General features: G+C 39.5%; 1 protein-coding gene and 2 long non-coding RNA genes across 5 annotated transcripts; all 3 read right to left on the reverse strand.

Annotated features, from left to right (window-relative positions):
* Positions 1-4,981: 4,981 nt before the first annotated feature.
* LOC120566722 lies at positions 4,982-5,824 on the reverse strand. The gene is made up of 2 exons (XR_005640452.1): positions 5,754-5,824; positions 4,982-5,659 (listed from the first exon to the last, which is right to left on the reverse strand). It is a non-coding gene; the product is annotated as an uncharacterized LOC120566722 (long non-coding RNA).
* Positions 5,825-5,864: 40 nt separating this feature from the next.
* Positions 5,865-8,428, reverse strand: LOC120566720. The gene is made up of 3 exons (XR_005640450.1): positions 8,328-8,428; positions 7,117-7,292; positions 5,865-6,031 (listed from the first exon to the last, which is right to left on the reverse strand). It is a non-coding gene; the product is annotated as an uncharacterized LOC120566720 (long non-coding RNA).
* Positions 8,429-20,082: 11,654 nt separating this feature from the next.
* On the reverse strand, positions 20,083-25,626 carry LOC120566716 (hepatocyte cell adhesion molecule-like). 3 transcript variants are annotated; one of them, XM_039813322.1, is made up of 5 exons: positions 25,441-25,626; positions 23,631-23,978; positions 23,203-23,442; positions 22,996-23,118; positions 20,083-21,159 (listed from the first exon to the last, which is right to left on the reverse strand). In XM_039813322.1, exons 1-5 carry the CDS (start codon positions 25,487-25,489, stop codon positions 20,999-21,001), a joined length of 921 nt encoding a protein of 306 aa, XP_039669256.1. In that variant the 5' UTR covers positions 25,490-25,626; the 3' UTR covers positions 20,083-20,998. The 3 variants fall into 3 exon arrangements, with proteins under 3 accessions (XP_039669256.1, XP_039669258.1, XP_039669257.1); XM_039813324.1 differs by lacking the exon at positions 22,996-23,118 and having other exon boundaries at positions 25,441-25,625; XM_039813323.1 differs by lacking the exon at positions 20,083-21,159 and having other exon boundaries at positions 22,888-23,118; positions 23,225-23,442.
* Between the last annotated feature and the right edge of the window lie 436 nt (positions 25,627-26,062).

Here is a 26,062-nt window from a genome sequence, read left to right on the forward strand (position 1 = left end):
TCAGATGACTTTTCATATGAACAGAATCTTGGTCATTTTATACAGTTTCTAATACAGAACAGGCCAGACATACATACAGAGATATATGTAGAATATGAAATACATATAGTTCATCAATAGAATATGACATGTGTGTCTATTTATGCCACTAAATTCGCAAGAGTGATTTACCTTGAATGGTCAACTGTAGAGTCCGCTGCTCTGATATCTTTCCATCGGAATCAAAGGTTTGAAGTGTATATTCACCTCCATCAGTCCAGCTCAGGTTGTTGATCCTAAATGTTCCATTACTGGGAGTAAAGAAGGATCTGTTTGCTATCGCATTAGACACAATCACATTCTTTATCACTCTGAGTATTGTTGTTCTTGTTTTGGTTGTTGTATTGATTGACCATGTGTATCTAAATATTTCTGAGGCGTTGTCCATCAGCTGGAGGACCACAGTTCCTCCCAAAGCTCCATAACACTGAGTTCCATTCTGTCGGCCATCACAGTAGGTTTCCATACCTGGAAAGTTTCGGGGGAAAAATGTAAACATGACAAATTTGATCATTTAATTTATGAATTACCATGACAACGTTTTATGCATAAGCAAATATTGATCTAAGACCAACTACAGTGGGTTTGGTGCAGTTGTGTAACTCTCAGACCACATTCAGCAACAGGTGTTTAGCAGAGATGGCAAAAGTACTCACTTCCCGTACTTAAGTAGAAGTACAGATACTTGTGTTAAAAAATACTCTGGTAAAAGTAGAAGTACTGATTTAACTTCTTTACTTAAGTAAAAGTAACAAAGTACAGGCTTTGAAATGTACTTAAAGTATAAAAGTAAAAGTAGCCTTGCGAATGACAACCACTTTTTATGCAAAGCCTGGACCACACACGTTACTAGAGTGCAAGCTGAGAAACTTCAGTGGACATAAAAACCAGGCTCTTTATATGCCATTGTCTAGATTTTAAATGGATGTCTGCCAAACATCACATATATGATTATTGTGACAGAGACTGGGACTCCAGCTTAATAAGATTCTGACTGAGTAGCAAGATATGAATTCAATTGTGATTCTGTGAGAATTCACAGATCCAGTTTCTCTTTTTTTAATCTTCCCCTTAACATTTAAAGGAATCTACATGCATGTGTGTGTGCTCAAATATAGAAAGAAAATAAAGGATACAATATGAATTACTAAACATAGATTAATTAAGAAGTTCCCCATACTTTTAGAGTTACACAGCACATTGGCCAGGAGTCATACTTGACGCCTCCTAGCCTATCTCAAACATCTCTCTCAGATAAGGCCAGGGATGATTGGGAATGTCTTGCTGCTTGTCTGCCTAATCTCTGGGATCTCTGTTTTCTTCATTTTCAATCATGTCGCCGTCCATACTACTAGTGCTAACGTTACCACCATCAAGCTGCAATTATTTGCCGCAAATGAATGCAGCCGAATCTGTCGAGTCGTCTTGTAGTGGTGCGTTACATGCAACGTAGCCTACAGTATATTCCCATCCAATTAGATTGAATTCGGTATTGATCACGGGAAAAATAATAACGGTAACTCCAGTGAAATTATTTGAAACTTGTTAGTGAGGACTAGATTAGGACCGTATTTAAAGCTGATGCTGGTTTCAAACTTCGCCCCCAGGTGTGTCTGTAAAACACGGATAGAGTCAACTTCTCTCTTTTGATGCTTTACAAGCAACGTGAAACCTAGCTAACAGGTGAAGAACACAAACAACTAAATCACTAGCTAACCTACTTTAACTGTGCAGGAACTATAGACCAATACAACAACAGGCTTACATTAACTGACAACATAAGTTATACGACTTACAGTTCTCAAGGACGCACACACACCATCTCAACTGATTATCCTCCGGACAGCAGTCTCTCTTTCTTTTTCTCACTTTTTTTGTGTGTGGCACGCGCCCGCTCGCTGGTGTGAGGCGCGTGTCCGCGCTTATTCCCATTATCACGACCTCTTGTACAAAACTAAAGTAACGAGCCAATTTTTAAAATGTAAGGAGTAGAAAGAACCGATATTCGTGTTAAAATGTAAGGAGTAAAAGTAAAAAGTCGCCACAAAAAAAAATAGTAAAGTAAAGTAGAAATATCCGAAAAATCTACTTAAGTAGCCTACAGTAACGAAGTATTTGTACTTCGTTACTTCCCATTTCTGCAACTTGAATATAGCCTATATATACAAAATATACGAGGAGAAGGCCAGGAGTGCCTTTATCAGATCTAGGAGGAAGTGGCTTGAACAAGGTGAAAAATGCACTAAATACTTTTTCAATTTGGAAAAGAGAAACTTTGAGTTGTCTTCCCTGTCTAAACTTAAAATTAATAATCTAATATGCGAAGATGTAAAAGGTATTTCACAGTATGTAGCTGATTTCTATCAAAAGTTGTATGCTGCTGACTGTGAAAATGAAAGAGATATGGATATGTTTCTGGAAGATATGGAAAGGAACATTAAATGCGTTGATGAAAGTTTTAAATCAGTTTGCAATCAGAAGATTAGTTTAACAGAAGTACAAAAATGCATTGATTGTCCCAAAGAAAATAAATCTCCTGGGAATAATGGGTTGATAACTGAATTTTATAAAGTATTTAATGGGTCATTAGCACCTTTTTTAGCGGCTATGTTTGTAGAAGCCATAGGAAAAGGAGAATTACCTCCAACTCTTCGACAAGGTCTTATTAAATTGATTCCTAAACCAAAAAAAGATAAACTGAGTATTGAAAATTGGAGACCAATTAGTCTGTTAAATAATGATGCTAAGATATTCGCCTTGGTCTTTGCTAAAAGGTTGAAATCAGGATTGGATGATATTATTGATGAAGAGCAATCCGGATTTATGCCAGGAAGAAATATTTGTAATAGTATTGGATATGATTGACTATGATGAATATATATTGGACAATAGCTTTATTTTATTTGTGGATTTTTATAAGGCATTTGATACCATAAGTCATTGATTTATGTTTAAAGTTATTAAGTGTCTTGGATTTGGGAACCAATTTTTGAAAGCTGTCGAAACGCTATATAAGGGTTGCAACAGTTCAATTAAGTTAGCTCACGGTACGACTCCTAGATTTGGTCGTGGCATAAGACAAGGGTATCCACTTAGCCCCTTCTTATTCCTCCTTGTTACACAAATTATGGCTATACATCTTAAAAAAGGTAATTTTCAAGGTATAGTTGCCTTAGGCAGAGAATTGAAATTATCCCAACTAGCAGATGATACAACAATTTTTCTAGCCAATAGACATGAAGTGATAAAAGCAATTAGCTGTATTAAGGAATTCTCTGATGTGTCAGGTTTAAGAATGAATTTGAGTAAGTCTGTTTTACTACCACTTAAGGAATGTGAACTAACCGAAATAGAGGGAATCCCTGTGAAGAATACAATTACGTATACCTGGAATGCTTTGCGTACACGTTGAAGTCGCTTGACGTCAACCATAGGAATAGAGTGGAGCGCGACACGACAGAAGCGTTAAAGGTGTTGGATTCACAGAGTTAAAGTTCAACTTCTCATTTCAACCATCACAACATAGTTCTCTTGATGTTCCATCTTTCGACGGACCATCTTGTATTTCCTCTCCTTCCAAGCAAAATAGACGGTGATCCCAATTAATGCAAGAACCGAGTCTGTGTTAATTTGCCTACTCCTTACCACATCGTCATCTACTCTCTCTTCCATCTTTTCCTCACTCGCCTCCTCCTCGCCTTCTTCCCTGACATCGTTGTTTCTGCTTCTATAGCCAGCCACCTCTCCTCCTCTACTTCAGGTAATGCTGATGTTGAAGCAGCTACTACAGACCCAAACATGTCCGAAATTTTTGAGGAATCCGCCTGTAGATTCTTAATCTTTTTCTCCTCTAATTTCTCTGCACCTCCCTTGCACTTGGTGGTCGTTTGTCCATTATAACGTGAATGCTAAACTTCCAGCATAACTATTACAGCTCCCCAGATAGCAATTCATCTTTGGCCCAAATGTGCAGTTCTCTTATGGCCCACGTTTGGCCTTGAATGACGGCGCTGACCTCAGGTGAGTGTGGCATCCCAAAAGCTGAACGGGACTGTGACTGGGTTGCGGACCACCTCCGCGCAATGTAAAGAAAGCTGAACGCAAAAACATGGCTTCGGCCAGATTTGGGACCTGTGGCTGAGTTTCGGATGCCACACTCACCTGAGGTCAGCGCCGTCATTCAAGGCCAAACGTGGGCCATAAGAGAACTACATATGTGGGCCACATTAGGGGGACTCAGGGAAAGCGTGGCGGCCGAAACTCAGCCCCAGGTCCCCCTAACGTGGGCCAGATCTTTGGCCCAAATATGCCGTTTTCTTATGGCCCACATTTGGCCTTGACTCAGGGTGAGTGTGGCGGCCAAAACTCAACCACGGTCACTTTATCAAAGTAGTGAAATTTATTACATCTTTTTGATTAGTATTCTAACATGTTTCAAACTGGGCTATACAGCTGAATAACAGTAAATTTAAACCAGGCAGTTTAAACCTCACAGTAGTACCAACATAGTCAGACTTAAAAAAATGCAATGCAATAGAATAGCTACATAAAAGCTTTTTAATCGAAAATAATATTTTCAGATGTAACCCCATTGTAATCATCAATATTTGATAAGTAACTAAATTAATTACATTTTTCCTCAGTGCCTCTAGCACCTAAACATTTATTTTGTAATGTAATTACATGTAACTAGTTACATGCAGTTTCTTGCTCCCAAACACTGGTCTATATAAACACAGTGAACCAGCAGCTATCAGGGTGTGGCGGTTGACTGATGTGCATTCGCAGACCCAAACAGTTTAGAATGTAACCACAAGTTCTGTGGCTACAATTTACAAATGTTCCCTAAATACCTCAAATGCCTCAGTTACTGCAGTAAGGAAAATCAGACAGGTGTATGGTAAAAGTTAGCTTGAAAATGAAGTGTTTAGGCAGCTTGGACTGAATTTTGTAATGCTTTTTATTTGCATATGTGCTCCTTATACATTTAACAGTTAAGACTGGTCCTGGCTGGTTTCTGTCTCAAGTTCTCTGGCTGTTTGTCTTTTTAACTCTGTTACTTTGGAGCTTGTTTCAAGCTACAAATTGCCTTGAACCTTTTCAAACTCAAAGGTGGGCCTGTGTTGAGAATACCTGACCAATTTGGTGTTCCTAGCTTCATGTTTAGGCTAAGCGTGCTCAGTATTATAGTTGACATTAAGTAAAAAGGAACTTGTATTAAACACATACCAATATTGAACAACATTTGAAAACACACTAAAAGTAAATGAATCTTAACATCTACTAAAAAAGAAAATCTAATAAAAAAGGAATCTTAAAGTAATAAAAAAGAACATACTAAATTAATCTGAACCAATCTATGAAACACAATAAAACAACTATTTACGTGTGTGTGTGTGTGTGTGTGTGTGTGTGTGTGTGTGTGTGTGTGTGTGTGTGTGTGTGTGTGTGTGTGTGTGTGCGCAAGAGAGTCTGTGTGTCTAGGGATGCTGGGCTGCACCCAATACGGTGCCCTTCTCGCCCTCTCCGAAATCTTTTTCGACAGGTGGAGTTGAGCCTCGAACGCAGTCTGCACCATCAGCCTGCCGTACTGGCTCGTCCTGAGGGCCTTCTCTGGTGTCTGTTGAGGAAACACAAAACACAGAGTGAGGTCTGGTGTAACAGACATAAAATGGACTGAATCTTTAAAGTACATATCTTAGAATTTTACTTACATTTTGCAGCCCGCCATAAACTCCCTCTGCTCCTCCAGTCCTGAGGTCCCTGACTCCTAGTAGGGGACGGGGGTTTCGGTCCTCGAAACTGGAGGAGGACGCGCTCTGTTGACGCTGGTGATGGCCAGTGGGGGTGAGGGCCTGGTGGAAATGCTCCCTTATCCTCTTTGACTGGGCCACGTTCAGGCTGAGGGCTTAGAAGCAGTCAGCTGTGGCCGTGTTGTGGCACACAAGGTGGCCACCATCTTCCGCTGCTCGGCAGGCAGGTTGTTCTTGGCCTTAAAACAGTAGAAGAGAAAAGATTGCTACTGTTAGTTAAGCCAGCAGAGTTTTAATGAAAGCCAGCATGAACAGATGAGTGACTGAGGAGAACTCCCATGTGCCGACACAGCGGTCCTCAGGTCGGTGAAATTGGGGGACCCTTTAAAAAAGGAACATGCCGACTTATTGGGAATTTAGCTTATTCACCGTAACCCCCAGAGTTAGACAAGTCGATACATACCCTTCTCATCTCCATGCGTGCTGTAAAGCTTTCTGACGGCTCCAGCATATCAGCCCATAACAGAATATGCAGGTGAATGGTTCCAGCAATCCTACTGCTCCAAATAAGTGACAAAATAACACCAACATGTTCCAATTTACATGTGATTTGTAGAGTCACAGCGTGTACAAAAAACAATGTAACATGAGACACAGCCGTCTTCTAACTGTAAACAAACTGGTAACTATATTCTCAGGCGGAAGAATATAGTACTTGGCGGAGTGATATGCTAGAAAGCCTGTCTGAGAATATAGTTCCCAGTTTGTTTACGGTTAGAAGATGGCTGTGTCTCATGTTACGTTGTTTTTTGTACATGCTGTGACTCTACAAATCGCATCATGTAAATAGGAACATGTTGGTGTTATTTTGTCACTTTGTCACAATTCGGAGCAGTAGGATTACTGGAACCATTCACCTGCATGTTCTGTGCTGGGCTAAGCTAAGCTAATGCTGGAGCCGTCAGACAGCGTTACAGCACACACGGAGATGAGAAGGGTATGTATTGACTTGTCTAACTCTGGGGGTTACGGTGAATAAGCTAAATTCCCAATAAGTTGGCGTGTTCCTTTAAGGCCCATCTCTGCCCACGCGTGAAGAAAACCAGCTGGTTTGGTGGCTTGCTGGCCGCCCACAGCTGCAGCCACCTCTCCAGCCAGCGAAACTAGTCAGTCTCCAAGAAGATTTGGACCACCCCAAATTACAATTGTCTTGTGTTCCCTGACACAGAAAACAGACAGACTCTTTCAGAGAAAACAATAACAAAAACAACAGACTCACAAGCTGTGATGACAACAGGACACGAGTCGAGATTTTAATACTTACAGAGATCACAAACCCCTCATCCCCAGGCTAGTGCGCCTCTGCGGCCTCCTCGACCTCCCAAACCTAGAAGTTAGCTGAGTACCCCCGGGCGATGACCGTAATGGAGGCTGTTAAGGCCGCAAAGAAGCCGTAGAAACGGTACCGCAGCGACGGCGTGTGGTTCTCCTCCAGGTCGTCTGAAGGAAGAGAAGACAAAAAGTATTTCAGCACACGGAGAAGATAAACAAACACAAAGACACATCACTTTGCACGTCATGCTTCCGTTGGAGATGGACTATTTAGCTATTTTGGAAAGAGGGATGCACACGTAGCCAGCAGCTCTGGGATCCTCAGTTGTGTATAAATCAGAGTGTACACCACAGCCCCGGGCGGGAACCGGCAATGTGTCCGCCTGTCTTTGTCAGCATTACATTTTGCATTTTATATTTAAAAAGGAACTACATAAATTACTTATTATGTAACTTTTAGTAACGTTACACAAACAATTAAAAACACATGCAATATGTAGGTAAATGTAAGCATTCAAAATAGGCTACATGATAGCTGAATACAAATTTCCCTCCTTTTTTTGCATGTTCACTGTTCAGCAATTCAAGATGGCGGCGTTCATCTAAAAGACTTAACGTAAAGGCCTATTTTAGGCTGAGGACGGTGACAGTTGCCGGTGAAAAAAGCTTTTGCCGCCCATTTTTTACACTTCTAAATTGAAATATTCAAAAATAATTTTGATGTCCATACGTTACTAACGGTCGGTGGAGCTATCGTTAGTAACGTTTTATTCATAAACCTCTCCTTAAACCGAGCTAAATCCACGTAAGCTACGTTTTAGCGTGCTAACATTTGTCTTAGCATTAACCCATAGCATTAACCTAGCTACCTAGCTAGCCAGCCAATGTAGCATACGATGACTCAGATATGTCTTACTTTAATAAAAAAGAAAACCAATAACTATTATTAGATAACGTAAATTTGAATGTGCAAACAGACATAGAAGATGAAAACGATATACAGCCAAATGTCTCCATGAACAACTCTTCTGAAATAATGTTAATTAGCTAGCCAAGTTAAATGTCAGTACCCTTCAAAAGCTAGCTAGCTAGCTAGCTGGGTTACGTTAGCTAATGTAACGTTATAGAGTTTATTCTAGAAACACAGTTTAAACAAGCAGATTTTCAGACTACAAACAAACTACCAGTAAAATGAATGCTTACCTCGCCTCCCTGCACCAGGAACTGAATTATCGTTTAGAGGAGAAAATTAGCTGCTGGTCCGATGCCAACTCACCGACAGAGAGACGATGTGTGGCCGTCTGGGTTACGCTTGATGAGGCGCGCTCGTTTTTCACCTGTGCGAAGTTCCAGCGGGCGGGGTGCCAGATAGAGCGCACTCCTCAATGTGTTTCTGTCTCCGCCCGCCATAGTTCTTTGCTGGTATATATTTGCAACGCATATCGTGTTGGATTTAAATTTATTAACGTTTCTTGAATAAAACAAACCTAAATCAACAGGTTAAAAATCGTTAGTCTGTTTAAGCTAAAGCTATACACATATGATATGATCTGTAATGATACGAAACAAACGTTTTTTATACATCTTTCATGTCACGTTTTTTTACTCTTCCCTTACCATGTCATCATGAGTGTGTGTGTGTGTGTTCGTGCGTGTCTCTGTGTGTGTGCGTGCGTCTGATCAGGGGAAAAAGAACAAACAAACTTGACCTACAGGCTAACTCAAAACATTTACTCAGTTACTGTACAGTACGTTTTAGGTAGTATCAGAGCCAATACCGATACTAGTATTGGTATCAGAACATCTCTAAATTATTACACCTACCTTTTTCAGCTGCAAAATTTAAGTGACATTTACATTAATCCATATTTTTTGTACTTTTACTTAAGTAACATTTTTAATGCAGGTAATTTACCAAGTATTTCTAGTCCTATTAATTATAACCTCTGAGTCCTACTTCTACTACTGCAGTAAACTAACCATGCCAAACACTTTTGGGAAACTGTGCTGAGCATTTTTCACTTTGCTTTCTAATGTTTTATGCAGACCAAACAATCGAGAAAATCTGCAGATTAATCAATAATGAAAATAATTGTTTGTGCCCTAACGTCACACTTTTTGGCTACCATGAACCTTTAGTACTCAAAAGACCATATAAAATGCTTGAAGAACCATTCCCTAAATATAGAGGTTCTTTAATTGGTGATGGTTCTTTAAAGAACCAAATAGAGTCCTGAAGAACTTATAAAGAATCACTATTTTTCTGTGTACTTGGAATTTTATATAGTTGATTTAAAACAAATATTTTCCAATTCATGGCTCAAAAAGGTAGGTATAACAAAGAACATGCTACAATTATAAAAATTAAATCTGACTACAAAGTATGATTAAAGGTTGCAAATAAATCAAAATGAGAAAGAAAAGAAAAAATTTCCTTGATACATTAGTTATCATTCATTTGAAGGCAGGGGAAACATTCTAACTAAAATCAACAATTAAGTAAATAAAAATATAAATATACTAATAATGATTGATCCAATAATTGACCAGGAAAAAGGCTTTTAATTCGACCTTCACTAGGTACAGTATCTAAAAGAAAAATGTTTCCTTTTTAAGTCTTAAAAATATTTGGAATTGATTAAAGATTTTTTTTAACTACATTTCTTATTAATTATTTTATAAAATATTATAAACTCATAGCTTTCTACATTTATTTAAGGAGAAACTAAATACAACCATCACCGTAACTCAGGCCGGGCCCGGCTCCTTACATTTGGGCCACGTCTGGCCCACATGACAGTCGCCTAACCCAGGTTGGGGCCGGCCCCTTACATTTGGGCCACATCTGGCCCACATGACAGTCGCCTAACCCAGGTTGGGGCCGGCTCCTTACATTTGGGCCACGTCTGGCCCACATGACACTCACCGTAACTCAGGCCGGGCCCGGCTCCTTACAATGCTTGAAGAACCATTCCCTAAATATAGAGGTTCTTTAATTGGTGATGGTTCTTTAAAGAACCAAATAGAGTCCTGAAGAACTTATAAAGAATCACTATTTTTCTGTGTACTTGGAATTTTATATAGTTGATTTAAAACAAATATTTTCCAATTCATGGCTCAAAAAGGTAGGTATAACAAAGAACATGCTACAATTATAAAAATTAAATCTGACTACAAAGTATGATTAAAGGTTGCAAATAAATCAAAATGAGAAAGAAAAGAAAAAATTTCCTTGATACATTAGTTATCATTCATTTGAAGGCAGGGGAAACATTCTAACTAAAATCAACAATTAAGTAAATAAAAATATAAATATACTAATAATGATTGATCCAATAATTGACCAGGAAAAAGGCTTTTAATTCGACCTTCACTAGGTACAGTATCTAAAAGAAAAATGTTTCCTTTTTAAGTCTTAAAAATATTTGGAATTGATTAAAGATTTTTTTTAACTACATTTCTTATTAATTATTTTATAAAATATTATAAACTCATAGCTTTCTACATTTATTTAAGGAGAAACTAAATACAACCATTACAGTAGAAGTGAATAATTTCAAAATGTGTCTATCCTGTGGCATAGGAATATTCTGCTGTTGTAGTCAATCTTCAACATTTTATGCATTTTGTGTGTCTGAGATGCTTTTGTGCACACCACTGTGGCTAATTGAGTTGATGTCACCAAATATTGCTATGACATGACCTATCAGGGATAACATAATGCAATGCAGTGCAGCATCATGGGGCAGTGTAAATAAAAAATAATCAATAATCAAATAAATAGCCTAGATTTATTTGCCTCACAACATCACTATGTACTTTGACATAAATCAGTCCCTCCAGAAAAACGTGATTATGAGATTGCATACTTCAATGCATAATCAGCCAAACTCCGCATATTTATGCAGACTTTGTCGGGACGTGAACATCATTGAAAAGCAGGGTGTTGGGGGAATCACTTTTTTTCTCTTTTTCATCAAACCGCAGTTTTTTGCAAGTTCCCGCAATTTCATCGCATAAAATAGCATAAATATCCTGCATATTCCATTGCATTTTTTAAGAAAACGTGCCACATAATCAAGGATTTTTGCCCGCAACAATCACAAAAAAACAAAAAAAGCATTTTTCTGGAAGGACTGATAACTCTTGCCCAGTGTATTATATTAAGGCTATCTGCTCTACAAGACAGGCCAGCATACTTGTCATCCATAAAATTTGGTCTGGCTCACACAGCCCTTGTTGTAAACCTGGATCTTTCCATTGGGAGCACATGTGGCCCAAACAACATTTGCCACACAGGTCTTGACAGGCTCCTTACATTTGGGCCACGTCTGGCCCACTCGACACTCACCGTAACCCAGGCCGGGCCCGGCTCCTTACATTTGGGCCACATCTGGCCCACATGACAGTTGCCATAACCCAGGTCGGGCTTGGCTCCTTACATTTGGTCCACGTATGGCCCACACGACACTCACCGTAACTCAGGCCGGGCCCGGCTCCTTACATTTGGGCCACGTCTGGCCCACATGACACTCACCGTAACTCAGGCCGGGCCCGGCTCCTTACATTTGGGCCACGTCTGGCCCACATGACAGTCGCCTAACCCAGGTTGGGGCCGGCCCCTTACATTTGGGCCACATCTGGCCCACATGACAGTCGCCTAACCCAGGTTGGGGCCGGCTCCTTACATTTGGGCCACGTCTGGCCCACATGACACTCACCGTAACTCAGGCCGGGCCCGGCTCCTTACATTTGGGCCACGTCTGGCCCACATGACAGTTGCCATAACCCAGGTCGGGCTTGGCTCCTTACATTTGGTCCACGTATGGCCCACACAACACTCACCGTAACTCAGGCCGGGCCCGGCTCCTTACATTTGGTCCACGTATGGCCCACACGACACTCACCGTAACTCAGGCCGGGCCCGGCTCCTTACATTTGGGCCACGTCTGGCCCACATGACAGTCGCCTAACCCAGGTTGGTGCCGGCCCCTTACATTTGGGCCACATCTGGCCCACATGACAGTTGCCATAACCCAGGTCGGGCTTGGCTCCTTACATTTGGGCCACGTATGGCCCACACGACACTCACCGTAACTCAGGCCGGGCCCGGCTCCTTACATTTGGGCCACGTCTGGCCCACATGACAGTCGCCTAACCCAGGTTGGTGCCGGCTCCTTACATTTGGGCCACATCTGGCCCACATGACAGTTGCCATAACCCAGGTCGGGCTTGGCTCCTTACATTTGGTCCACTTATGGCCCACACGACACTCACCGTAACTCAGGCCGGGCCCGGCTCCTTACATTTGGGCCACGTCTGGCCCACATGACAGTCGCCTAACCCAGGTTGGTGCCGGCTCCTTACATTTGGGCCACATCTGGCCCACATGACAGTTGCCATAACCCAGGTCGGGCTTGGCTCCTTACATTTGGGCCACGTATGGCCCACACGACACTCACCGTAACCCAGGCCGGGCCCGGCTCCTTACATTTGGGCCATTTCTGGCCCACACGACACTCACCGTAACCCAGGTCGGGCTTGGCTCCTTATAGTTAGGCCACGTCTGGCCCACATGACACTCGCCGTAAGTCAAGTCAGGCCTGGCTCATTTCATTTGGGCCACATCTGGCCCACACGACAGTTGCCGTAACCCAAGTTGGGTGCGGCTGGTTACAAGTGGGCCACATCTGGCCCACACGACATTTGCCATTGCCGGAACTGAGCCGTAAGTGCCAAAAGTGGCCCAAATTTGGCCCAAATGTGTCTGCTATCTGGGTCACGTCTCAGGGCCGGGAGGCGTGGCCATAGTGGGATTCGTAAATTTGCGGCCCGGAGTGGGGAAGGGGGTTCCTGGATTTCATTGGGTCAGGCCAGTGCCAATAAAAAAAATTAACCAATGGGCCGCTGTGAGTTCTTTATGGGCCGGCCCGGCCAAAAATTTAAAAAAGGCCTATTTATATCGGCGATTCGGCCCAAAAGTCCGTCGGCCCACCGGGAAAATGCCCGGTATGCCAGATGGCCAGTCCAGCCCTGGGCCAGACATACATACAGAGATATATGTAGAATATGAAATACATATGTAGTTCAACAATAGAATATGACATGTGTGTCTATTTATACCACTAAATTCACAAAAGAGTGATTTACCTTGAATGGTCAACTGTAGAGTCCGCTGCTCTGATATCTTTCCATCTGAATCAAAGATTACAAGTTCATATTCACCTCCATCAGTCCAGCTCAGGTTGTTGATCCTAAATGTTCCATTACTGGGAGTTAAGAAGGATCTGTTTGCTATCTTATTAGACACAATCACATTCTTTATCACTCTGAGTATTGTTGCTTTATTTGTTTTGCTTGTTGTTATTGTTGTTGTATTTGCTTTGATTGTTGTTTTTATTGACCAATCATATCTAAATATTTCTGAGGTGCTGTCCATCAGCTGGAGGACCACAGTTCCTCCCAAAGCTCCATAACATTGAGCTCCATCCTGTCGGCCATCACAGTAGGTTTCGACACCTGGAAAGTTTCAGGGAAAAAATGTAAACATGACAATTTTGATCATTTAATTTCTATAATATGAATTACCATGACAGAATTTTATTTTTTAAATTATAGCAACTTAGATGTGTTTGGGGAAAATTATTAAAATGATGGGCAAGATATAGAGAATAGTTCAACTCTAAGTAGTATTTTAGTGAGGTGTATTGTCATCCTATTTTATCTGATCATTTTATAACTAAGCTGTATATGACTGGTATCTAAGATTCGACAAGAGAACTCAGATGAACTTTAGCCTACTTTCAGAGGACACCTCTCTGGAAACATCTGTAAAGTGTTATCAATGGGGCCCCCAAGGTACAGATGTCATTGTTGAAAAGAAGGCCAGTTGGCTTGTAGCCATTGGTCAATTATTGATCCCACCCCAATTTATCAAGTATAGATATGCAGTTTGGAACAAAGAACTTCAGAGGACCACTGGAAAATCGGGGAAAACGGTCCTCTCCGAGCTCTGCAGGGCTTGTAAATTGATGCTGATTTCTTGGATGTGAATAAACCTTTATAATCACGAAACAGTGTCAGCGGATTCCTTTCCACACAACATTACAGCATCGCTACCAAATACACTACAGCAGTAATTCTAAAAAATCATAGTTTCAGTATGAATAAGCATGATATAACTGCAACAACATGGTACTATGTCATACAGTGTTTTATTTTAAATTGTCAGTGACTTTAAGATTGAACATCAGTGTTCACCATCACAGTAGGTTTCCACACCTGAAATCTAAAATGAATAAAGTTTAAAAATCAAAATATCCCAATTTGATCGTTCCATTTCTACAAAATGAATGGCCGTGGCATTTTTTAAGGCATATGCAAATACTCATACGAAGCCAATTTTAACACGTTTCCAGTCACAGGTTTGTAAAATATATACATATATGTATATATGTATTGTAATATATGTAATTCTGACATTTAACAAATGCAAAAAATGTGTTAATATTTATTGATATAAAACAAAAAAGTTTACTCTGATTTAATGTATGACAGTAAAGAAATAAAAGTTTTCGTGTTTTTTTCTGAAGTGTATGTAAATATCTGGTTTCAACTGTATATACATACATATACATATATATACACATACATATACATACATATACATATATATATACACATACAAATACATATATATACATATATATACATATACATACATATACATATATATATATACATACATACATATACATACATATATATATACACACACACATATATACATATATGTTTTATGGTGTGTTTTGGATGAAGAAGACATGTAGAATATTAACATTTTAAGTAATGGTGCAACCAAAAAAATAATGTCTTATTTGTTTTATCAATATAATGTTTGAAAAACAAGTTAAAAAATATATTATTATTTCATTCTGTTAACTTTTGAAAAACTGAAAATTGTATGGGTGAACTGTAATTCTATGCTTCTCTTTATGCAGACAGGAAAATGTTCTTGTGCAACATAGCCACAAAGAAATGTGTGACAGCTAAACATTTCACTAAACAACGCACACACAAACTTCCCTCCTCTTTATTCATTAAATACATTGTATTTAATCTCACTCTCCAGCAGACACAGCAGCACACCACCACTATCAGTAGAGCACCTAATGCACAACAGACTGGGATCCAGAAGAGCAAAATATTTTCTGGGGAGACGAGACCACAATGGTTATTATATGTACTTACAAATTCTACAATATATAAATGGAATTATTTTGTATTTGTCAACCTGGGTGTCATATATAAAATTTTACTACACGGCTCACCACCTCAACTGTAGACACTGATGCAGAGTATGACAAAAAGGAACTAGATCCACTATATAAGCGTGCACCAGTTATGTTAGTTTGAGGCTGTCGCAGCAAGTTTCATAACTGCAAAAAAAATAAGATGAAAAGGTACACACCCTGCAGTGTGACAGTTACAGTATGGTAGGGCTTTGACTCCGAACTTTGTTATTTGAATATCATTCATATTCATATCAATCACTGATTCTTGAAACTTTGCCAAAAACAGGTTTTAATTTTGAAAATAAAAAGTTGGTTAAATTACAACATCTGAAGGTATATCATTATAGACCAAGGTCTTGGATGTTCAGCAATGTACCGGTGTCACCTCCCCATTTTGTATTTTTTTCATAAAATAGGCGTTTTTACAGTTATTACTTTGTTTTTGTCAACACCGTCAGACACAATAAAAAGCTAATTATTTTTTATTTATTTGGTCTAATATGTATTTAGAGTTTTTAAATCATTATCTGGCATGCTTAGTACAGATATATGCTGTTAAATGTTGAATAATTACTTTTGTTCCTTTTATACTGTTTCACGTGTACTCCTTTAAAAGATCTAACATCATACAACATTTACTTTAAGCCTAAATAGAATAGTTTTTATTTAACAAACATATATTTGTATTAAAAGGGACTATTACTTTAATAACTCAACAGCACTGAAGAAACATATTGTAAGCATATTCATTTAAAACAAATAAAACTCCCTCAGACGGTGGTGACTTTAGAACTGACGGTGGTGACACTAATCTGGTGACAGTGGCCTCATAACAACATACAATTCCAAAATGTATACCACACAAGATGGGTTCTTGCTTAACAACTTAATTTAACTATTGGGTTAAAAAAAATAACAATCCTGAGCATGCATATCATGTGAAAGAGTAGGTTTTTGTCACCACCGTCAGGTTTTCTGTGACGTATATGTCTGACGGTGGTGACAAAAACCTCCAAATGGTCCCTTACGGAGGCTAGAATATAATTGTTGATCACAATAAATACGGGCTGATGGCCGTGGTTCGGCCGCAACCTCGAGGTTGAACCACAGCCGTGAGGATATTCATGAAAACCTGACGGTGGTGACGTCTGACAGTGGTGACAAAAACCTACTCTTTCACATGATATGCATGAGTTGTTCACATTAGCGATCTTGTTTCCCCTCTATTGCTAGCTACTTCAGACCTCTTCTTAAAGAGTATACATTTATGTCATAATCTAATCTAAAAAATTGTATACAAAAGAGCCGGTGTCGACATGTTATGGTTGCGACAGTAACAGTGTCCAAAAATATGAACAAGTTTAAGAGAAAATGGCAAACTTAAGGGAGCTTGAGTGATCTTGAAGCATGCAGTAGAGCTGAAGGTTTGAAAATGGGGTCCTCATGAATGTAGTTGACCTTGTAGTTTCCTGATTTTATTGCTTTTTATAAATATCTGACGGTGGTGACGAATATGTGGGACACATTTTGAGCAACCACAAAATAATAGTAAATATTGTTAAAAACTCACTGTTTGTAGTTTTTAAAACTTATAAGAATATACTATTTCATGTGGTAAAGATATTTTTCAATTCAATTATTACTTTTAGTTTTTTAATCAAGTTGAAATGATTATCTCCTATCCGAGGACAACTGATTTTGTAGGTAATGGGCCAGCAAGTCATCATTAAATTAAAAGAAATAAAAATAAACCTATAAAAGAACCTTATATAGAACATATGTGCAAAGGACCCCCTGATTATAACCTTGATTCTTTTTATTCATTCATTTCCAACAGAATGAGCACTTTTCTTGGTGGGACATGTTTTTGTCAAAGTTTCAAGAATCAGTGAAATGTGTTTGTAAACGTTTTCAAATAAGATTCACGCATTTCAAAATGTAACTTTCAGTGATGCCACGTAATGCGTTAACGCGTTAGGCCTACTCTAATCTGAGCACTTTTTTCAGTAACGAGTAATCTAACGTGTTACTATTTCCAAACCAGTAATCAGATTAAAGTTATTTATCCAAGTCACTGTGCGTTAGCCTACTATTTGTCATTTTCCTTAGTAAAAATATATATTTTTGCTTTCTTCTTGCGTCTCGGGGAGTGAAGTCACGTATGCGACAAGTCACGTTTTCAGCATGTGGACAGTTCACGTGTACCACGCAGCGACACAAACGTAAACAACAATGGAGGGAGGAGAGAGATGCGCGCTTCTAGCTGGAAATACAGTCACTATTTTGAGTTTGTGCCAGCTAAAGACGGCAGTATTAAGGTTCGTTGTACACTCTTTGCTGGTGGCGACTATACGTCAAATTTGAAGAACCATTTGGAGTTGCAGCACTGCAGTCAAACTTACAGAACAAGTCTCAGCAGGTGGTGCGAAGCAGAGAGCAGGAGGTCCCCCACCACCCAAACAACAAAAGCTGGACTTCGGTGCAAAACCAGTAAGTGGGGGAGAGTTGAAGAAGTTGGTCGGGCAGTAGGCCTATGTTGTAGCGGAAATGCTGCCCTTAAACACGGTTGACTCCCTCTCTTTCGTGCCATAATAAACCAGATCCTACTACTGGCAACGCCGAGCTGCCTCACAGTAAACCGGTTGTCATCTTTATGTTGAGGCTGTGGGGGTGTTGTCGGCAGCTGCTGCATGTAGGCTAACTAATAAAGTAAGTTGTAATCTAACTTTGTTACTTTTAAAATCAAGTAATCTGTAAAGTAACTAAACTACTTTTAAAATCAAGTAATCTGTAAAGTAACTAAACTACTTTTAAAATCAAGTAATCTGTAAACTAAGTTACTTTTTCAAAGTAACTGTGGCAACACTGGTAACTTTACGTCGCGGCAGGACCGTCTCTCGGCCGTGGCTTGGTTGCGTTGCATTCTCCCCCTCCCTCAGTCACATTAGCTACAAGAGACAGAGACAAAGCGACAGGCTGCCATTCATTTTCAATGGGAGTGGCCATTTGCCAGCGACAAGCGACAAGCTCGCCGCTGCCACGAGCAAGGCGGGGCCAAAATAGACAAGAAGTCTATTTTATGCAAATGCTGAGCGATGCGACAAAGCGACAGCCAATCGGAGCGTGAGGACAGCGTGACGTTGGTCAGTGGCTCGAGTCGAAGAAAATAATTCAAGATGGCGGAAAACACTTCAGGACATCATATTTCTGTATATATCTGATAAGTTTGGCATTTTATCTCATATATTTTGTTACTTTTATCGAGAAATAAATAATTTTAAATCCAAAAACATTGTTCTTGTGACTTAACAATACCTCTGAACTAACTTTTAAGACGTGCTTGAAGGTAGCACCGAAGAATTTCTGTTTACTGTTGCCAAGCAACCAGGAGTAGGCTAGGCACGCCCAGGAGCGCCCACAAGCGAGTGCATGTCGCTGTCTTTTGTAGCTAATGTGACTGGGCTGGCTTGCCCAGGACCAGGCCAGCTCAGCGGTGTCTTTCTCCCGTCGCGTGCCGCTGTCTCTCCTACCTACACCGGCCCCGCACCCTTTTCCTTCTCCCCTTTCTACCTGCCTGCTCAGTGCTGCTGCACATGACGAGAGACCCTGCGTTCATGCCACCTCGGAATAACAGGCACCGCCCCCCTGGTTACGTTGTTTTTCCGACTGGCAGCGTTCACACATTGACATATATATAATGGTCGGGATGCGTGTTCTTCTTCTTCTGTTATATTGGCGTTTGGCATAACAACTTTTTGCATGACTGCCACCAATGGTTGGCCGTAGCCTAGAGCATCAGGTGGTGAAAATATGGAGGCCACAATAACAGAAGATTTTCTGCTGTTTTCTTATACGAGCATCCAAACAGCACATCGCCAGATGTTTGTTTGTGTTATCTGCAGGACAACGAACGGGAAAAGACACGGATAATGTGGTTTTTTTTTTTATACATGGGCCTATTTAGGAATAATTTGAAACATATTATGTCTGTGTATGTTTCTTGGCAGAGGCATTTGTCCACAATAAACAGTTTATTGTCATATGTTCAGTGAACCAAAGTCGCCTTCATCAAATGTCAGTTGTCAACAACGCGTCACCAACTGGGAAACTCGGTTATCAAAATCCAGCCCGACTTTCCCACCTCTGATTCCCACAGGACGTTACGTGAATGTAGGGATGGGCGATATGGCCTAAAATCCATATTGCGATATACATTGCAGCCTCTTGCGATAACGATATATATTGCGATATATAAATTATAATAGAACCATTTCCGACCAGGTTACATAGACCCTAAGGAAAACCAAACTGCTAAATGTATTTTTTTTTTTAAAGAGAAAGAAACCTAGTATGTAGTTTTGAGAACATTTATTCAAAACATAATGTTGCAGATGAATAAAATTCAAGTACACTAGTTGCAGAGACTTTGACAAAGAAAACTGACTTTCTCCTCAGTCACACAACAGAAGAGAGAGGTGACTGTTTCGTCAGCCACAGGAGAGAAATACATCGCGTGCTCGCTGGACAATACTGTCGACTCTTTCTTTTTTTTTACAGAAAGTCGCCAGATTTGTCGCTAGTGTTAAGAAAAACTAAAAGACGTGTTCGTTTGATTTCTGAGGAGGAAGGAGAGGCTTGGGTCCAATTGAAAGTTAAGCAAAAGGTTTAATAAAACAGCATGATGAAAACAACATGACAAAAACAATCAAACATAAAACATGAAAACACTGCCAGCAGTGGACTGCAAGACATGCTTGTGGGGTCACAGTCCGCAGTCCTGAATCATTCTCAGGATCAGAATTGTATTCCTGTCGAATTGTGGGTGTTTCCTTGAATGGAAACTGTCCCAGGTTAAAGACACACCTCTGATTTCAGGTTTACTCCAGTTCCCAGACAAAGGTTGTTTATCATGGTAGTGCCGATAAGTTTACAGAGATATGCATTTCCTTTTTCTAATCAAGTCTGGCCCAGCAGGGAGTGGCTCCCCAAAAAGCAGGAACAAATTACCTTTTCTGTGAGGACAATGAGTCTTTTCCAATATGCTAAATGTCAGACAAGACCTGATGATTCTTTAGAAGCTTGAGTTTGGGGTGAGGCAGACAAATGCTAATTAGTGTAGTTATCTGATTAAATCTAGAAAGTACATTCTTTTCAAAACATAAGCATGGTTTTAACTTTTTTAACTTCAACACTAGCCGCTTTTGACGGTACAGATCCACTTTTGCAACACGACTGTCGCGTGGTGTCGCGACGCCTCCCCTCATTTGTACGTTGATGGGGGTTCCTCAATTTACAGCTATGGGCAGGTCCAGCGTGGAATGTTGTGTCAGGGAGAAGTGATGTTCTCCCCGTCTCCTTTGTGCTCTACTTCTACTGGATAGTCGCGTCGCGTTCAACGGATTCATTTGCATAAAGCTGGGCATCGGCCAGCTTTTTGACGGGCTACATTTTCTCAAATGTAGCACCGCCTTCCCGGAATGCTTTGCGTGCACGTTGAAGTCGCTTGACGTCACCCATAGGAATAGAGTGGAGCGCGACATGACAGAAGCGTTAAAGGTGGTGGATTCACAGAGTTAAAGTTCAACTTCTCATTTCAACCATCACAACAGAGTTCTCTTGATGTTCCATCTTTCGACGGACCATCTTGTATTTCCTCTTCTTCCAAGCAAAATAGACGGTGATCCCAATTAATGCAAGAACCACCACAGCTGCTCGCACACCACATATGAGCAGGGAGTGATCTGATTGGATAAAGAGACACAAAAATTAGGGCTTTGACAGGGGAGTTAATTTTTACTAAAGTAAAAGGGGTCATCTCTCTGCTGGAGGAAGCAACAGCTTGATTGGCATGTGTGATGTGAGTGGAGGCTTTTATGGACACTTTGATGTCTCTTACCCACAGTTTCTGTCCTCGTGTTAGGAGCTGTTGTTGGTTCAATACACAGGTTGTTATTGGCTGCAAACACCCACTTTGACATGCGCATCCCATTGGGTAAAGTGCAGTTAATAAATCCACTGCAGCATAGTTAGTTTTACTTACTATAACATGAGGCATCTCTGGGGGTGGGGGTCACATTTTGATTGGATGATGTGTTTGTAGTGCAGGGGTTAATTGACACTAGCTAAGTTTCCATCCACTTGTCAATCGAATTATCTGAAGTTCGGTAAAAAAACTCATGCGAATAAAGCTGGTGAAAGTGTGTTTCCATCCAACGGCTCTAAAGCGAATAAAAACCTGTGCGTAATGACGTCACATGCTGTTTTGCGATTAAATTGGTATATCGAATTGATTTGAGACATTTTATGGTGTTTCCATTCATTTTTGAACTGAATCGCACAAGATTCAAGCGAACTTTTGCGAACAAAGTTTTGCTAGACAAAAGTAGTTGTTAATATTAGAAGCCAAGCTATAGCCTAAGCTCCGATGGACCTTTGGCTGAGGATATGATCCAGCTCATCAAAAAGGTGGAACTTGCCTTATATTTCCCCTCCGGTACCGCTGCGAGACAACTCTCTTTTTTGAGCCGTGTATCGCTGTTTGAGCGCCTTCCATTTACTCCGCAGGACGTCCCACGGCTTGTCGTAAGCAGAGATGGCAAAAGTACTCACTTCCCGTACTTAAGTAGAAGTACAGATACTTGTGTTAAAAAATACTCTGGTAAAAGTAGAAGTACTGATTTAACTTCTTTACTTAAGTAAAAGTAAGAAAGTACAGGCTTTGAAATGTACTTAAAGTATAAAAGTAAAAGTAGCCTTGCGAATGACAACCACTTTTTATGCAAAGCTACCTGGACCACACATGTTACTAGAGTGCAAGCTGAGAAACTTCAGTGGACATAAAAACCAGGCTCTTTATATGCCATTGTCTACATTTTAAATGTCTGCCAAACATCACATATATGATTATTGTGACAGAGACTGTGACTCCAGCTTAATAAGATTCTGACTGAGTAGCAAGATATGAATTCAATTGTGATTCTGTGAGAATTCACAGATCCAGTTTCTCTTTTTTTAATCGTCCCCTTAACATTTAAAGGAATCTACATGTATGTGTGTGTGCTCAAATAGAAAATAAAGGATACAATATGAATTACTAAACATAGATTAATTAAGAAGTTCCCCATACTTTTAGAGTTACACAGCACATTGGCCAGGAGTCATACTTGATGCCTCCTATCTCAAACATCTCTCTCAGATAAGGCCAGGGATGATTGGGAATGTCTTGCTGCTTGTCTGCCTAATCTCTGGGATCTCTGTTTTCTTCATTTTCAATCATGTCGCCGTCCATACTACTAGTGCTAACGTTACCACCATCATGCTGCAATTATTTGCCGCAAATGAATGCAGCCGAATCTGTCGAGTCGTCTTGTAGTGGTGCGTTACATGCAACGTAGCCTACAGTATATTCCCATCCAATTAGATTGAATTCGGTATTGATCACGTGAAAAATAATAACGGTAACTCCAGTGAAATTATTTGAAACTTGTTAGTGAGGACTAGATTAGGACCGTATTTAAAGCTGATGCTGGTTTCAAACTTCGCGTGGAGGCTTTTATGGACACTTTGATGTCTCTTACCCACAGTTTCTGTCCTCGTGTTAGGAGCTGTTGTTGGTTCAATACACAGGTTGTTATTGGCTGCAAACACCCACTTTGACATGCGCATCCCATTGGGTAAAGTGCAGTTAATAAATGTGAATCCTGTGGAAACGAAACAGATCAATGACAGATGTACAGTTAATCATCAGTATAATAATTATGAAGATATCTTTTGTTCTCTCTCACCACAGGTAGATATCCTACTGACTTGATTCCTGACTGAGCAGACCAGTCGTCCTGAGACCTTTTGTTTCAGAGTGATGTTGTTAGTCTCAGTATTTCCAGAGAGGAGCTCAGCGTCTGTCAGTGTGCGTCCATCCAGAGTCCAGCTGTACTGAGGACTGTCCCCTCCCTCAGAGGAGCAGGACACCCTCATCTCTCCCTGGGACAGACACTCAGAGACCAGCAGGACAGAGGACACAGGAGCTGAAGGAAACACACTCAGATTACTTTTCATATTAACAGAATCTTGGTCATTTTATACAGTTTTTAATACAGAGCAGCCCAGACATACATACAGAGATATGTGTAGAACATAAAATATATATGTAGTTCAACAATTGAATATGACCTGTGTCTATTTATGCCACTAAATTCGCGAAAGAGTGATTTACCTTGAATGGTCAACTGTAGAGTCCGCTGCTCTGATATCTTTCCGTCTGAATCAAAGATTACAAGTTCATATTCACCTCCATCAGTCCAGCTCAGGTTGTTGATCCTAAATGTTCCATTACTGGGAGTAAAGAAGGATCTGTTTGCTATCGTATTAGACACAATCACATTCTTTATCACTATGAGTATTGTTGTTGTTGTTCTTGTATCTGTTTTGGTTGTTGTTTTGATTGACCATGTGTATCTAGATATTTCTGAGGCATTGTCCATCAGCTGGAGGACCACAGTTCCTCCCAAAGCTCCATAACACTGAGCTCCATTCTGTCGGCCATCACAGTAGGTTTCGACACCTGGAAAGTTTCGGGGAAAAAATGTAAACATGACAATTATGATCATTTAATTTCTATAATATGAATTACCATGACAACGTTTTATGCATAACCAAATACTGATCTAAAGCCAACTACAGTGGGTTTGGTACAGTTGTGTAACTCTCGGACCACATTATGCACTCATGCTGTGGTTTGGGTTTTTTACACAGACACAATTTTATTTTTAAATAAAATGTGTGTTTGGGGAAAATTATTAAAATGATGGGCAAGATATAGAGAATAGTTAAACTCTAAGTAGTATTTTAGTAATTCTAAAAAAGTCATAGTTCAGTATGAATAAGCATGATATAACTGCAACGACATGGTACTATGTCATACAGTGTTTTATTTAAAATTGTCAAGTGACTAAGATTTAACAACATCACAGGAAGTTATCCACACCTGAAATCTTAAATGAATAAAGTTTAAAAATCAAAATATCCCAATTTTTTAAGTCATATGCAAATACTCATATGAAGCCAGTTATAACAGATTTCCAGGCACAGGTTAGTAAAATATATTAATAAATGTATATATGTATTAATATTCAGTAATATTCTGTGTTTAAATTAAAGTCAAGTTAACCTCACCCAGTCATTACAAACTCGTGTTTCTGAGTGTACAAACTTTGTTTAAACCAAAAGAACTTCAGTTTTAAAATACAGTGAAGCTTCAGGTTTCTATATTTTTTATATATATATTTATATATATTTTATATATATATATATATATATATATATATATATATATATATATATATATATGTATATATATATATATGTATGTTGTGTATATATATTATATGTATATTTTTCGGTGTGTTTTGGATGAAGAAGACATGTAGAATATTAACATTTTAAGTAATGGTGCCACCAAAAAAATTATGTCTTATTTGTTTTATTAATATAATGTTTGAAAAACAAGATAAATAATATATTATTATTTAATTCTGTTAACTTTTGAAAAACTGAAAATTGTATGAGAGAACTGTAACTCTATGCTTCTCTTTATGCAGACAGGTAAATGTTCTTGTGCAAAATAGCCACAAAGAAATGTGTGACAGCTAAACATTTCACTAAACAACGCACGCACAAACTTCCCTCCTCTTGATTCATTAAATATATTGTATTTCTGGTGACACATGATGTATCTGTGAATGATTATAATTTAGCATTAGATTTATGCTTGAGTCTGCAGTCCTCCTTTTTACATACAGTCATTGAGTGAGAATACAATAAATCTGGCACCTTGGAGCTTACATTTATTGTCATATGTAAATAAGAAATTACACCAGAGGAAGCTTTTGGTTCATTTCAACATCATAGGTCTAATGCAGTCAATTGAAGCTCAAGCTAAAAGAAAATATTTTTAATTATAAGACATCTCTTAAGATGATGTGAAACTGTAATTTTGGACTACATAAAAAAAAAACACATCTCACCATGAGAGACTCCGAGTATCATCAGCAACAGTCCGATCACAGCTTCCATGTCTCCTCAGTGTTCAGCCTCTGTTGACTCAGTCAGCAGCTTCCAGATCAACTTCTCTTCAACAGCAAACGTTCACACCCACTACACTGAGCAGCCTGACGTGTCTTCTCTTAGTGATCAGCTTCAGATCAGAAAAGAAGCAGAAACTGTGGCCAACTGGTCATCTCTGTTCCTCATTTATGTTGAGACCAGTATGACAAAGGCCTTAAAAGCAGAAGACTAAATATTTTACTGTAATAGAAGTCTGAAAATGGTTTCTGAAGTTCCCCATATTAAGATTAGATGTTGTGTTTAACCATGCACATTAAAGTCATTTCTCTCAGCTATAAAGGAAGTGAAACAAGGTGTCATCATACAGCATTAACACAGCTTCCCACAAAGATCTTCTCTTTTATTCTATACTGTGGATGTTATAAAACATTTGAACGGTATGTACATGTGCACAGTGTGACATCTTTGTATTTTGAATAATATGTGGGAAATGAGACAACAATCCAGAAACAAGATATTTCGATATTTAATTACTAATACCTTCACTATTTTTATAAATACACAGAGAAGTTGTTTTTCATT

This window comes from Perca fluviatilis, chromosome 10, assembly GCF_010015445.1.
Source record: "Perca fluviatilis chromosome 10, GENO_Pfluv_1.0, whole genome shotgun sequence".
NCBI lineage: Eukaryota > Metazoa > Chordata > Actinopteri > Perciformes > Percidae > Perca > Perca fluviatilis.